Genomic DNA, 15,438 nt, shown 5'->3' on the forward strand with positions numbered 1-15,438 from the left:
AGTGCTGTAAATGAGCTCTTCATATGATCCCAGATGTTGATTTCCATATTAACTATTATTTCTTTCTCTGACACAAATATTACATGTCTATGTGTAAAATGAGTACTTTTCTCTTTTAGTCATAAATTGCCTAAAAATAATTTCCTTTCTCTTCAGAGGCAGATTTTTGGTATTTGGGGCTTTTTTCTTCTTAAGTAAAAACTGCATTAGGTCATATTCATTTGTTTTTCTTTTACATCACCCCCCCTCCTTTTTCCTATTAAGTTTCCTTTCAGGGAATGTTTATTGCATCATTGTTTGTAATATTGAAAACTGGAAGCAGAGCAAGTGTTCACTGGTAAAAGATTAGTGAATACATGGTGGTCTGAGGTAGACGTCTCTAAAAAGGAACCAGGGATCCTTGGAGACATGATCAATTCCAGGGAGGGGACAGAAAAACACAACATGAACTTGGAATATCTTGTGGTGCCAGAAAGTAAGGAAGTGCTCAAAAGGTGATGGGGCGAGTCAAAAGGACACAGGAGCCAACTGAGGGAGTTCCCAGTGGCCAAATCCAGGATGCTATGTGTGTATATGGTCAGGCCTGAATCTAATAGCAAATGTTAGCAAATTATGTACCTTAAAAAGAACCTTTTTATGGAAATTAATTATTTATTTTAATGAAAGGATTATAGGCCCTTTTACAGACTACTGGGAATTACCCAATAATTTACAATTGAAGTAAGATCCTTTTATCGCGTATGCACTGGGACCATATTTTCTACAGCAAAAATGTGAGTGCAGACATGGGGGGGTAGTTTAACAAAACACTTGAAATTAGAATGGTTAGAAAATCTAGGATACATGGTTGATATATACATACATATATATATGTGTATATGAATATATACGTATGTGTACCCCGCCACACACACACACACACACACACACACACACACACACACACACACACACACACACACACACACACCCATATCCATATCCGGTCTATCTAAACCGGCAGTTCCACATTTGGCCGCCAAGTGGCACTTTGCTGGTGTAAGGAAAACTAACAAGGAAACTGACGAGCACCAGGATAAAAGGTCGAAGAGGCGCTTGCTCTGTATTCATATGAGCCTTGATCGCCAACCCCCTGGGGCCCATTGAAAGAGTTCCTCTGGCTGAGTGGGTACTATACCCCCATCCTGGGCTTGAGGTGCTTGGGATTTAAATTATTCTGAGATTTAGGCTTATTTCAGCGCGGACACAAGCAGGCCGGTCCTGGGCGGGGGCGGGGCGGCGGGGGCGGGGTGGTGGGGGCGGTTCGCTGCTGGTACCTGAGTGCGGGGCGCCAGATGCAAGCTCTGTTGTGGGCCCCTTACAGGTGGAACTAAGAGAGGTGTGCCTGGTCCATCACCGAATCCAGGCTAGCATAGCGCTCAGGGCATAGTGAACGTGTTGAATGAATTGGTAGATGTCTTTGTTCTTTGAAAATAATTTAGAGGAGAAACCACTGTGCTTTAGGAATATCTATCAGTAACACATATTGGAGCATCTTGGGCAGAAGGTAAACAGTGATGAACATCTCCCCTGCTTCTGCTGATGTTCTCTGACGTCACACCCTGAATATACCTTTGTGTTTTCTACAGGTGCTGTTAGCTCTCACAGACAAAGGGAATTTGTCGTACAGTGCTCCAAGAAAGCTTTCCTCTGAGAAGACCTTAGATACTCCTGTTAAAATTTAAAAGGAGTGTGGCATTAGATATGCTTTTGTATGTACTGCTGCCTAAGCATAAGGGTGTAATCCAGAGAGTTTCGACCAGCCTCTAGAACCTGAACAGGATTCGGTACCTTTTGCAGTGATCGTTTAACGTTCAGACTCTCTCTACACTCTACTCAGGTACCTGGAACACTCCTGGGATCAGAACAACATGTAGCCTTGCCCTGCTGTAGCCAAGGCAGCTGCAGGACAAACAGTGTGGCTTTTGGATTCAAATCCTGGTTCTGCTACTCATTAGCCCTGAGACCTTGAATAATTATGTGAATCTTTTGAGTCTCAGTTTCTTTATCTGCAAAGTGGGGGTGTTAATACTGATATTCTTCATTTATCCAGTCAACGAACATATTTCTTGAGGTCCTCCTTCATTTCAGACTCTCCTCCAAGAGCTTACAGTCTGATGGGCATGGCCGACATGTCTATTAGTGTTTAGAATATTAAGTAAGAATGTATCTAAACCAGAACTCCATGGTAGTGATGATAGCACAGGACATGTGAATGCATTTGCTGCCACTGGACTGCGTGCTTAAAAATGGCTAAGGTGATACATTTCATGTTATATATATTTTATAAATGAAATAAAGTAAAATGAAAAAAAAATCTAAAGAACCCAGCATGATGCTCAGCCTGTAGTAAGTACTCAGTAAACGTCTCCCTATGTTCTCTTTTTTCATGGATGGGCATTGGCAAGCTGTCATTACAACAGTTACCCAAATTTTACCCCATTAAGAGGGCTTTCTTCTGGCAGCATTTCTGCTTAGATGAATAGAGTGGAGGAACCTGAGCCTTAATTCTCTGTCAACACATTACTGACCCGGCAGGTTTGGGCCACAAGTCCCTGAGCAGACCCGATTTCATTCTTTGCACATTAGTCTTTATAAGCCTGTCTTCATTATGAAAAGTGAAAGAGAATTCTGGAGGCTGTTTTTAAGGTCCTTCGTAAGGTGGTGAGAGTTTATTTGCTCCAGGATGTTGTCTGAGAAACGGGAAGACGTCTCCTAAGCCCATACTGAGCTTGAGGCAAGAAGTGAGGGTACGGCTTGCAGAAGGCCTGTGGGTCCTCCTCCATCTGTGCGCCTGGCGGCCTGTTGTGTGCAAGACAGAAAAGGCCACTTCTTCCCGTTTACTGGCCCAGTTGTGCCAGAGCGCTTGCATCTGAGAAAAATAAATTCTGTCTGACCTTTCTTGTCATCACTCACTCCCCAGTGAGGTACAACTGGGGCTGAGAAAATTACGGTTCCAAGGTCATAAGAAAGCAAGTGGAAACTGTGGATGTGAACTGAGAAACGGTTATTGATGCTGTTCTGAGCACAGTGGAATGACCGGTGAGCGGCTCCTTCGGGGCGGTGCTTGGACCCGAGTCCGTCCTGATCTTCATCTCCTTCGGTCCCAAGAGGATGTTACTTTGCTTTCATGTCACACGTATCTGTTAGCATAGGAGTGAAATCTCTGGTCCTGAAGTCAACTAAGATACTTTTTTTTGCTCTAAATATAATACAGTAATGGTGCGTGTGTTAAAGAGGTACTGTAGGCAAACAAAAAAGTTCATCAGTGCCTTGCTAAGAAAAAAGGATGAACGAAGACATAGGTTAGTGTTTTCAGATCTTTTAATAACTGGTACTTCAATCCCTTCGTCATCTCTAGGTTAAGCAGCTGTATCCAGGAGCATCTTAGAGAAAGATGGAGGTAGAATGTGTTCAAACCTCAACTCTTCTCCCTAAAACTTGTGGGACTTTGGAAGGTGTTACTGAACCTGTTGCTATGTCAACGTCCTTATCTGCAAAAAGGGAACAACCATCTCTCCCTCACAGGATTGTTCCAAGGATAACTAAGATAATGTATGTAAAGAGCTTAGTATAGTGCCCGGCACCTAGTAAGTGCTCAATAAATGATCGTTTTAAAAGCGAAGATCACGAAGAAGCTTAGAGTCATGGTGGGCTAACCTGGCCTAGAGAGGTAGGGGAGGCGACTCTAAGAGCAGAGTATTTTCTTTAGTTTGCCTCTGTTCCTGCTGTCTCCTCTGTCTTCCCTGTCATCTCTGAATTTACAAATTACGTTTATCTTTCAAGAGTCCAGATCAAATACCACCTCCTCCATGAAGCCTTCTGGATTACCTCAGCCAGAAGCGATCACTTCCTGTATCGTTGCCCTTTTTGTGGCATTTCTGTTTAGTGTTACAGTTATTTGTGTAACTATATCATCGTCCTTATAATGCCGCTTCCTGAAAGAGCAGGACCTTATCTTTTCCACTTTAAATCTCTCTTTACACCCAGCACTGAGTGTTGCCGATAGACTCTGATTGGGTACGTGAATGGCCACTAAGGCAGAAGCTTTGGTAGGTAAGAGCCTACAAACAGGATTAGTTTCTCCTAAACAGATTTTCAATGGTTTTCTTTTGGCGGGGCAGAGGGTAAAGAGCTAAAAATGTAAGTGTGGATTTATTATACTATAAGGATAGTTTATGTATATAAACAATTGATCCCACGGATGCCTTTCCTTGAGCAGCGAATAACTTGTGTTCCATTGCCAGTTATCATCAAATGTAATATTCTAAACGGAAGGTGAAGAACACTAACTCCCCCCCCCCCCCCCGCCTTCCTTTTGTTTTTCTTTTTTTTTTGCGGAGGTAGGGAGGATATAGAGGGGAAAGGGCAAAGAGTGAAGGGAAAACCTCTGTGTTTTTTTGAACTCAGGTAGGAGTTAAGGATAACTCCCAAGTACCCGTGCAAATGAATATGATTAACTTCGCTACTCCAGAAAAAAATTTTAATCCCAAAGTCATTTACTTTGGCTTTAGAATAGACAAGCATTTGTGTTGGGTTTTCCTGCCTAATTACTTTTTGCTTAAGCTTATTTAAAAATTGTTTTAAATTCTTTTAGTGTGACAGCCCAGCAAAGGGGGTGGGGGGTGTGTGGAGAAATGGGCCACAGATGGGATCTGAACTATAGGATTTCAGCTTTCCTGTATAAAAGCCTCCTGATACGCTGCAAGCAGGAGGGCAGAGTTGCAATCAGCTTTTCCGGAGAACAATTTGGCAAAATAGTTTTAAAAGTCTTAAAAATATGCTTACTCTTTGATCCAGTAATTCCACTTCTAGGAATGTCTTAAGGAAATAATCAAAGAGGCACGCAGAAATGTAGGGACAAAGCATTCACCACGACATTTATATCAGGGAAAAAAAAAAAAAAAGTAAAACCAACTGAAAACACTGAATAATGTGGAATTGATTAAAGCAGGCCCCTGTCTCTAATGTGTGTAGTTATATTGTCAAATTATAGACTTTAAAACATTTGCCACATCTTTCTAAGTGAAAGAGAGACAATAAAAGAGTAGGTACAGTTTGAAACAGTGCAGAGAAATAGAGCGGGGGGAGGGAGGGAGGAGGTGGGTGGGTGGATGGATGCCTATCCCAAAAGACACATTCTGCAAATGTTAACTTTGGTATCACTGAGTGGTGAAATTATGGATGACTTTGTACTTTTTTGTGTTTTTCAAGTTTTCTTCTTAAACGTGTATTGCCTTGTAATCAGAAAAACCAACTGTCATATATTTTAAAAGAATATATGTTTAAGGTGAGAATTCCCTGGCGGTCCAGTGGTTAGGACTCCACACTTCCACTGCAGAGGGCCCGGGGTTCGATCCTTGGTCGGGGAACTAAGATCCCGCAAGATGTGCTGCATGGCCAAAAAAAAAAAAAAAACCAGAATATACGTTTAAGGTATCAGTGAAAAAATAAAATGTTGCTGCACGATACCCACAAAGCAACAATCTGAATGCACAGCTGATGGTCTGGATTAAATGCATTTTCTTAAGGGTCACATTCATGCACGTGAAGTATCAGGGATCACACTGAATACACACAATCAGACGTACCATAGGTTCAAGTATGTTTCCCAAGTAAAACAGCAAAAATCTGTGAAGACACAGCGTTTCATGTGGACGTTCTGTTTTCTGAGACCAGCATGAGGGGGTAGACTCTTCAGAGCTAAGAGGACCACGGTTTTGCAAAGCTCCAGACACTAGTAGGTCTTCTGGGAATCATATGTAAAAAATGTTTACTGCCCAAATGATGTTATAAGAATAGCGGGAACATTTTAAATCACTCTTAATCTTCTCAAAGCAGTTCCCAATGGAATGTTTTACTGTGTCCCCTTTCTTATCTCCTCATTGTCATCAACTCACAACTCCAAACCCACGTGTTTAAACAGGGAAAGAGAGTGAAAGCGTGAGGTAAATGATGGGCAACCACAAACCTTTGATGACCCCAGAAGAGCTCTTTGGCTCACGTTGTTTTAAAAAAACTCTGCTTTATATGATCAGCTGCGGAGGAAATTTGTTCTTCACTGTTTGCAGGCCTCCACTCTGTACACGTGATGGGGTTCTCTTGTGTTTGCAGTTCGTAAATTCCTCAGACACCATGTGGCTTCACTGAAGGAAAATCCTTGCAGGTCCGGCTCCCCGTTGTGTAAGGTCAGGTGGAAAAGCCTTTTGTGATTAACTCGGCCACCGTGTGTCCCTTGGTATTTGGAACTTCAGTGGGAGTTTTTATTAGGTGTCCGCATTTTGAATGCTGACTCACATAAGCTTCATCTAATGGGAAAAGCAGATAAATGTAGCGCTTTGGACACCAAGTCGGATCCCAGCTCTCCCAGTAGCTGTGACCTCGAGCACGTCCCCTTACTATGGTTATCCGTCTTTCTAAACACAGTCTTCTCCCACTTTGTTTCCGACACAGTTTCCTTACGCTGCCCCTCCTCCCCAAGAACCAGTGAAGACTCTGAGAAGCCTGATCAACATCCGAAAGGATACACTAAGACTCGTCAAGTAAGTTCAAGTTCCCAGCCGGCGGGGGCCAGGTTCCAGGGGCCCTTCTTCGTGAAGGGGCAGCCGACTCCCCAGGGGACCCACAGAGCGGTTTCTGCCAGACCCAGAGCCCGGCCTCTAGGCCTCCGGGCCGTGGGCTGCTTGCATGAGGGGTCTCCGCACCTAGATTGTTCAGAACTTTCTCTGATAGTCGGTGTTTGGGAAGAACTTTCACTCTCCTGGAAGCTGTCATGATTACCCCGATTTGGTGAACCTTCCAGAAAAAGAACAGTTGGAGGAGAAAGTGAATTCTGCAGATACCTCGACAAGCCTGTGTGAAGATGGGATGTTTGAACTTGGTGCAGGAAATCCTTATTTTATTGCCTATATTTCCTTTTTAATTTATTCTTAATCTCATGTGCCCTTCCTCTGCTGCACTGGGTTTGTTGTTTAATCGCCACTGTCAGTGCTAATTGTCACCATCATCTGTCTTCTTTGTGCTGTCCCTGAGATAACACAATTTTCTTTTCTTTCCTTTTTTTTTTTTTTGGCAGCATGGCAAGGCTTGTAGGATCTTAGTTCCCTGACTGGAGATTGAACCCGGGCCCCCTGCAATGGAAGCACGGAGTTCTAACCCTGGACCACCAGGGAAGTCCCAGAGATAATGTGATTTTTAAACAGATGCTGCTCTCCAGATAGCAAGTCTGTCTACTAAGACTCACTGGTTCCCTGGGGAGACAGTTTGGTTAGGGCAAACCAGAGGTCCCACATTCTTCTCAGTTGACAAAGGAAGATGACTCGGAGAGCATTTTATGCTTGTATAGGTCAGGGAATTTATTTCTCTCTGATCATCTTTTTAAAATATAAGCACTTCGGGGACTTCACTGGTGGTCCAGTGGTTAAGACTTCCAATGCAGGGGGTGTGGGTTCGATCCCTGCTCAGGGAGCTAAGATCCCACATGCCTCGAGGCCAAAAAACCAAAATATAAAACAGGAGCAATATGGTAACAAATTCAATAAAGACTTTAAAAATGGCCCACGTCAAAAAATAAATTTTTAGGAATAAAATATAACCACTTCATTGAGATATAGTTCATATACCATACAGCTCATTCATTTAAAGTGTACAATTCAGTGATTTTTTTTTTTAAGTATTTATTTTTTTATTTGGTTGCACCGGGTCTTAGTTGCGGCAGGCAGGCTCCTTAGTTGTGGCATGCAAACTCTTAATTGCGGCATGTGAACTCTTAGTTGCGGCATGCATGTGGAATCTAGTTCCCTGAGCGGGGATCAAACCCGGGTGCCCTGCGTTGGGATCGCGGAGTCTTATACGCTGCGCCACCAGGGAAGTCCCCCGATTCAGTGATTTTTAGTTATTCACAGAATTGTGCAACCATCACTACTATCTAATTTTAGAACATTTTCATCACCCCGAAAAGAAACCCGATACTCATTATTCATCATCCCCCATTTCCCCCCGAAACCCCTCTTCCCGGCCTAAGCAGCCACTAATCTGTTTTCTGTCTCAGTTTTTTAATATTTTATTTGTCCCTGAGGTTTTCAACTGCCTCCCCAGCCGCTCGCACCCCCGGGGTCAACCCTGGGGACGGCGCAGCCAAGGGGAAACTCTTTTGCTGCAGAAGAGTCCGCAGCCGGCCGTCCCCCCTCCACTGGGGAGTTCCTGCCGCAGCAGGATAGATGGAGGCTACTGAGGCCTCGGGAGCCTGCCAGCTGTCAGCTGCTCCGGCTACTTGTTTCTCTCATCACATACGGTCTGCTCGCGTATTTGATGGAGATGGATTCAGGGGTCTGAGCCCCCTTGAGGTCCTGGCCTCGAACGTGGCAGCCTGGCTGCAGCTCTAGAATAAAATGAGGCAACTGCTCTGAGCTTCTGGTTCTCACCTGTAAAATAGTGAACCAACCTTACCTTTCATGGCTGTTGTCAAAATTAAAGGGGATAATGAAAGGGAAAGCACCTGGTGATCAATAAATGTTAAGATGAAGGGTGAGTTTTGATTTTGTTTTTTCCGAGATGGGACTAAAGTAAATTCTGATTCTCAGATTTCCAGGTAAAGGTGGAGGATTGAACATGTACCTTTGCTTCCTCTCCAAACCCCACTAAACAATAATGAGTATTTTTAAACAGCACAAATCCACAAAAATTGGGAGAGTGGGAAAGGAGCAACGGCAACAAAATTTTAGAGGCTGGGGCTTCCCTGGTGGCGCAATGGTTAAGAATCTGCCTGCCAATGCAGGAGACACAGATTCGAGCCCTGGTCTGGGAGGATCCCACATGCCGCGGAATAGCTAAGCCCGTGTGCCACAACTACTGAGCCTGCGCTCTAGAGCCTTCGAGCCACAGCTACTGAAGTCCGCGCGCCTAGAGCCCGTGCTCCGCAACAAGAGAAGCCACCGCAATGAGAAGCCCACGCACCGCGACAGAGAGTAGCCCCCGCCCGCCGCAACTAGAGAGCCCACACACAGCAACGAAGACCCAACGCAGCCAAAAATAAATAAATTAATTAATTAATTTAAAAAAATTTTAGAGACTGGAAACAGGTGATGAATGTTAAATAACTTACTAAACCTGAGAAATCAGGATCCTGAGCAAACAGAAGGAAAAGCTGAGAATCACCAGTTTGTACTGTGGTTTCCCCCAGAAGGCTCAGGAATTGGCAGTTCCAGGTACCTCTGGACATCTTGGGGGTGGGGGGTGCTAAAAGGAGGGAGGTTAGTGGAAAGTCTGCTTGAGAGGTATTCAGATCCCCCCTCCCTTAGACTACACAGCCAGAACTACCCTCCCACACCCTGGCAAAAGGCTGGCAGACGATGCTCACTGGAAAAGTTCAAACAAAGAATCTCTGGACTTGGGGGACCGAGGCACAGCTAAGGGCTGGACTCAGTACTGAAATCAGGGGGTTAAGTGAATTCAGAAACGTTGGATGCTGAGCCCTCCAGCCTGCCCCCCAACCCCAACTCTAAGCCCAGAATGCCAGCAGCCAGGCCATTGTTAGAAGAGAGGAAAACTGTTCTTTGGACAATCAGACGCCCCCAGGTGGGAAGACCAAAGAGACTGGTGCTGGAGATCCCTCACCAGACCCAGATGAGTCCCCAGGGAAGCCTAGCATCCCCAAGCCCCACCATGCACTCAGTTCCCATCAGGATTTTTGGGTTTTTTTTGGCCGCGTGCCATGAGGGATCTTAGTTCCTTGACCAGGGATCGAACCCCTGCACCCTGTAGTGCAAGCGGTCCCTAACCGCCAGGGAAGTCCCCATGGACCACAATTAGGGGGTTTAAATGTCTTAGTATGAGCAGACAACCAAAGATTCTCAGATGTATAAGGAACGCCTATCGTATGAAAGACAATTGTAAAACAAGCCAACAGGGGGAAAAAGTGGAAATAAAAACTGTGCAGGAAGAGGAAACCTTGATTTGTAGCCTCAGAGACATAGAGAAGATACTGCCTTCTTATTTCACGGACGCAGTGACACAAAGCGTTTAGCAAACAAACAAGGCTCTCGGAGCTTAAAAACGTAGAAATGAAAAAACCAATAGAATATCGGAAGAAAAGTTGAAATGCTCTAGGAAGTGGAGCATAAAGGCAAAGCTATGGAAAACAGAAGAGGAAAGATACGAAGAATAGAAGGTCCAACAGCCAACGAATGGTTCTAGAAAGAGAGAATGGAGAACATAGAAGGAAGGAATCACCGATGATGTACATAATTTAAAGAGTTTCTACAAAGGTCCACCGAGTGCTCAGCCCAATCGAGGATGAAAGCGACCCTGGGAGCTAAAAGATAATGCAGTGATGCTCTGAAATGACTTTTTTAAAGTATTTATAATCCAGAATTCTTTACTCAGCCAGACTTTTTTTTTTTTTTTGGCCTCGTGGCTTGCAGGATCTTAGTTCCCCAACCAGGGATTGAACCCGTATCCTCAGCAGTGAAAGCACCGAGTCCTAACCACTGGACCACCAGGGAATTCCCTCAGCCAGACTTTCAATGACGTGTGATTGTATAATAAAATCTCTCGAAAAGTTTATCCCTCCAACACACCCTTTTTCAGGAAGCTACTGGAAGTTGTGCTCCAGCAAAAGGAAAGCGTAACCCAAGAAAGAGGAAGCCAGGAGGTGCAGGAAGCATGCGATTCTCCGGGAGAGAGGCAAAAGGGACACACAGGGAGATGGGACAGGGAGATTCCAGGGTGGCAGCCATGTGCAGGTATGGAGGGATCAGGGTCCAGATGGAGCAGGTCAGAAGGCTCCATAAGTGTCCTGCTCAAGAAGACAAGGTGCACAGAATACCTGGTACGTCTGAACGTCGAGATGTAGACAGCCAAAGAGTTTGAATTTGAATTAGTGACTAGTGCATAAAAGACTAAGCAACTGAAAAAAAAGCAAAATGAGCACAAGCTCTAAGAAAAACTTATGCAGGAAAGGAAAAATTATTAGAGATTACTCTGTGGCTGAGCTGTGAATAATGTTGATGGACTCACAGTCGTATAGACGAAGATGTCCTGAGCTAACAAAATCATGGTGTATCACATGGTGGAAGGGGTGTCCCTATATGGAGCAGAGTGAGGAAAGAGAAAGTCTCATTTCCATAGTAGGAGGTCAATAGATAATGCCTAAAACTGAAAAATTAACATGCAGATAAATGCCAAAATGGTCAGCTACAGAGGTAAAGGCGGTTTTCTCTAAAGAAGAGGAAAAGGGACAGAAAGAGACCTGCTGGTTTTTTGTCACAAGCCTTGTGGAAACTATTTAAACTATGTGATTAGTAACTTTGATTAAAATTAAAAACTATTTTTTGTAAAGCCTGGCAAACGCACAAGGATGTTAACTGTGGCACCGTGAAATATCAGAAATCCCCTAAATGCCCCCTGATAGTGGTAACAAAGCGCTCTGCCGTCATTCAAAATGAGGTTGGAAAGTGTATGATCACAGAGGGAAGCCCACAATACGTTCAATTAGAAAAAGAAAACAAGGGACATCCCTGATGGCGCAGTGGATAAGACTCCTTGCTCCCAATACAGGGGGCCTGGGTTCAATCCCTGGTCAGGGAACTAGATCCCACACGCATGCCACAACTAAGGAGCCCTCGAGCCGCAACTAAGACCTGGTGCAACCAAATAAATAAATATTAAAAAAAAAAAAAAAGAAGGGAATTCCCTGGCAGTCCAGTGGTTAGGACTCTGCACTTCCACTGCAGGGGGCATGGTTCCAACCCTGGTCAGGGAACTAAGATCCCACAAAAAAAAGAAAAGAAAAAAGATTACTTTGAATATATTAATTTGCTACTCCCAAATGCTGAGTCTTTGTGGTTTTCTAGATGTGCCGAGGAAGTGAAGACCCCGGGAGAAGAGGCCAGCAGAGCGAAAGTCCACTACAACGTGGAGTTCACCTTTGACACGGATGCTCGGGTGGCCATCACCATCTATTATCAGGCCACCGAAGAGTTCCAGAATGGGATTGCCAGGTAAGAACAAAAGACCAGGGGAGCCACGTCCTTCCTAGACAGGTTAGGGTCTGTGCCTGACGTGCTCACCTGTGGAGGAAAACATTCTTTTTCTACACCCAGGTGAGAGCTGGTTGCTGAATTTGGATTTTCTTCTACACAGCCTTACTTTTTCACCTTTCCCCTTCAAACTGTGTCATCTTGGTACAGTGACAGATAGCAGCATAGTCCTTCAGGTCATCATGATGCTGTTAAAAATCTATTAAGCTACCTTTCTGTGGATATGTGGGTTGAATAGATAACTTTAATAGCATTACCAAGCAAGGGCAAAGGAAAGAGATTATAAAGAAGATCTTTTCTTCTCTTTTCTCTTCCACTCTATACTGAGAACCTGTTGATAACTGAGAACAGGCATGAGACAGAGGAAACTGTCAGTAACTTTTGCTTTGCTTCCCACTTTGATCAACAGCTACATCCCCAAAGACAACAGCCTGCAGTCAGAGACGGTGCACTACAAGCGTGGAGTGTGCCAGCAGTTCTGCCTGCCCTCCCACACTGTGGACCCCTCCGAGTGGGCTGAAGAGGAGGTGAGCTGCCGGCTGGCAGAGGGGCCCGGCCACTGGGAGAAAGTGCAGGGCAGGTTCTGCCCACAGACCCACAGGGCGTGGGAGCTACTCAGGACCCTGGCCAGCAGCAAAGGATGGGCCCGGGTACTCGAAGGCCATGCTCCCCTTCAGCCTTGTAACGTCTTCATGCCCTGGGAAGGATACATCTAATTTTTCTATCCCAGAGTAGCCCATTAACCCAGGATATTTTGAGAAAGCCATGCCCAAAGGAAAGACCTGCAGGTTAGAAGCCTTTACATCTAGGGGATTTTTTACAAAGAGACTGGTGGCCTTCAATTCCACGGACTTAGGTAGTTAACCAGGTTGATGGAAGAGGTGCAGAGATGAGGTTCAGGCTTCCTGACGAGACCTCCCTTTTCTGATGGATTACTGTGCCCTTTAAGTGTGTTAAGTCCCTTTTGTTTTTTCTTTTTCCTTTTCTTTCAGCTTGGCTTTGACCTGGACAGAGAGGTTTACCCGTTAGTGGTCCATGCTGTGGTGGATGAAGGAGATGGTACGGGTGCTTCCTGTCTTCTTGGGCTGCACACGTGCCCGTGTGTAGCGTGCAGGCCTGGCAGCGGCTGCGGCCTCAGAACAGCACGCCTCCCCCGTGGGTATCAGGCAGTTCCCACATCCCCACGCACTCTTGCTCCCACGCTTCTCGGGCAACGAGAGTCCTACTGGGTGACATAACCTGCCCCTTCCCGTGACAGCCAGAGGGTTCGTGTTGCCAGACTGTGGGACCCGGGGAAGGTGAGTGGAATCGAGGTGTGTTGTGGGCTTTCTTCTTCTTCATCCACGTGCCTTTATTTGTTTCAGAGTATTTTGGCCATTGCCACGTCCTGCTGGGCACTTTTGAAAAGGTCAGTGGGTAATGTTACAGGGCCTCACTTTGGTACATGTTGCTCTGTCTTTCCTGTGAGGACACGTGGAGCCCTGTTCGCTGGCTGCCTGGGCTTGGAGGCTGCGCAGGGAGCTGGGGGAAGCACCACACCGGGGGCTACGCCACCAACTGGCTGCATGACCTTCAGCTCCTTAGGCCTTGTTTCCTCTTCTTTTTTTTTAATATTTATTTATTGGCTGCGTCGGGTCTTATTTATGGCACTCAGGATCTTCGTTGTGCTGCCAGGGCTTCTCTCTAGTTGTAGTGCATGGGCTCAGTAGTTGCGGCGCTCGGGCTTAGTTGCCCCACGGCATGTGGGATCTTAGTTCCCTGACCGATTCTTAACCACTGGACCACCAGGGAAGTCCATCATTTCCTCTTCTTAAAGAAGAAGGGCTAGACTATGTGCTTGAAGACCCTTCCCGCATTAGGAGTCTGTCATTCCACACTGGCAGGGCGGGGGGTGGGGGCTGGGGGGGCCTCCAGGAGGTGTGTAATTGAGAGAAGTAACAAAAGAACAGCTGATCCTCGTTGCCCTCCTTCATAACTGTGTGTTTTCCCTCCAGCACACAGATGGGACTTTCTGTGTCAAGCCCCTCAAACAGAAACAAGTAGTAAGTATTCGAGGGCCAGGGACTGTTGGTGTACCCCCTTCTCTCTCTCCACTCTTTTGCTAAAGCACTCTTCTTTCCCTTCCACCACCACCCCCCTTTTTTTAAATCAAAGAAGAAAAGCAAACAGGGAATGCTTTTCTGTGTTGGAAACTACTTGGGTGGCCTGAAAGGAATACTGATTTTTGATATCTCTGTTGTTCCCCAATTGTTGGTGGTGAGGTAGCCATTATCTGAGCAGGGGACTTTAGAAAATGAAAGGACAAGATTTATCTCCTGACTTTAGGTTTAGGGAGAATGTTTTTATTTAAAATGCCAGGGTGAGAGACATTTCCAGCTAAAGGATAAAAGCATTGGGGTCCAGTTCAAGGCCAGTTGGAGCTCTTGGCTTAATTTATCCCAACATTCCTTTTCTCACATTCCAAGTTTGCTGCCCATCCGCCCCCTTCCAGAATGATCAGGCAAGTTATGCATATGTTGCTGGAAGTCCTAACCCCCGCTGTGTGCCAGCACTTTCCTTCCACTCTTGCAGAGGCAGGAGGAGGGTCACGGAAGACAAGGAGGGGAGAGGTGTCAGTGGCATTGCCAAGGGAAGGTGTGTCATCACACAAGGGTGTGGAGCAGTCGGGTGGGGGGCAGGGTAGACCTCGGGTTGAGATGCAAAGAAAGCCGCCACCCCCACCCCCGCAGATGGGTGACAGATATCTGAAATTCTACATCATTCATTCTTTCAGGTATTAAGTGCTCTCCACCCTTAATGAGGTCAATAGTAGTCAGTAATACTTTAGTATGAATTTGTTGATAATGTCCTTTCCAATATAATCACTGTGTTAAAGCAAGTTTTAAGAGAGGCAGAGGAGATAACAGATCCTGAGCCCAGGGTACGGCCTGGAAAGGCCTGACCTCAGTGAGTTGCCTCATGGGAAGGCCTGGTTCCCCAGGACTCCTGGATGGGATGGAAAGGCTAGGGTAGCTCAAGGGAAATGGTTTATCTCTTCTTCTGTCGCTAGATTGGCATCAGCAACAGCCTTTGTCAGACTGGAGAGTGGGATGCGACATCGGTGACAGGCTGGGCCTTAGGGGCGGGGATAACTGGGACAGGGTGGGGGCAGGGGAGAGGGGTAGGCAGGCGTAAGGAAACAAGGGAGGGGCCAGCTCTGGCACCAACGTGGCCCAAGCTAGTGGGAGTCAAACGGGGCATTGAAGTTGAGGTTCTAATGTTTTTTGGTTTTTTGGGGGCGTGTTTTGGCTGTGCTTCGGGGCTTGCCGGATCTTAGTTCCCCGACCAGGGATTGAACCCAGGCCCCCTGGCGGTGAGGACG

At 45.8% G+C, this 15,438-nt stretch overlaps 1 protein-coding gene across 5 annotated transcripts in view; it reads left to right on the forward strand.

Annotated features, from left to right (window-relative positions):
* RNF157 (ring finger protein 157) overlaps nucleotides 1–15,438 on the forward strand; it is a 79,666-nt gene that overhangs the window by 46,814 nt on the left and 17,414 nt on the right. For all 5 annotated transcript variants that reach the window (XR_002646837.3, XM_089901656.1, XM_089901655.1 and 2 more), the window contains exons 3-8: nucleotides 6,493–6,581; nucleotides 11,892–12,038; nucleotides 12,487–12,604; nucleotides 13,070–13,136; nucleotides 13,442–13,485; nucleotides 14,072–14,119. Coding sequence is in view for 4 of the 5 variants with exons in the window: in XM_089901656.1 (XP_089757782.1) it covers nucleotides 6,493–6,581; nucleotides 11,892–12,038; nucleotides 12,487–12,604; nucleotides 13,070–13,136; nucleotides 13,442–13,485; nucleotides 14,072–14,119 (513 nt within the window). In the remaining variant the exon portion in view is untranslated. The remainder of the gene's footprint in view (nucleotides 1–6,492; nucleotides 6,582–11,891; nucleotides 12,039–12,486; nucleotides 12,605–13,069; nucleotides 13,137–13,441; nucleotides 13,486–14,071; nucleotides 14,120–15,438) is intronic.

This window comes from Delphinapterus leucas, chromosome 19, assembly GCF_059928025.1.
Source record: "Delphinapterus leucas isolate spDelLeu-1000000601 "Yukka" chromosome 19, BTC_Dleu_Yukka2, whole genome shotgun sequence".
Taxonomy (NCBI): Eukaryota; Metazoa; Chordata; class Mammalia; order Artiodactyla; family Monodontidae; genus Delphinapterus; species Delphinapterus leucas.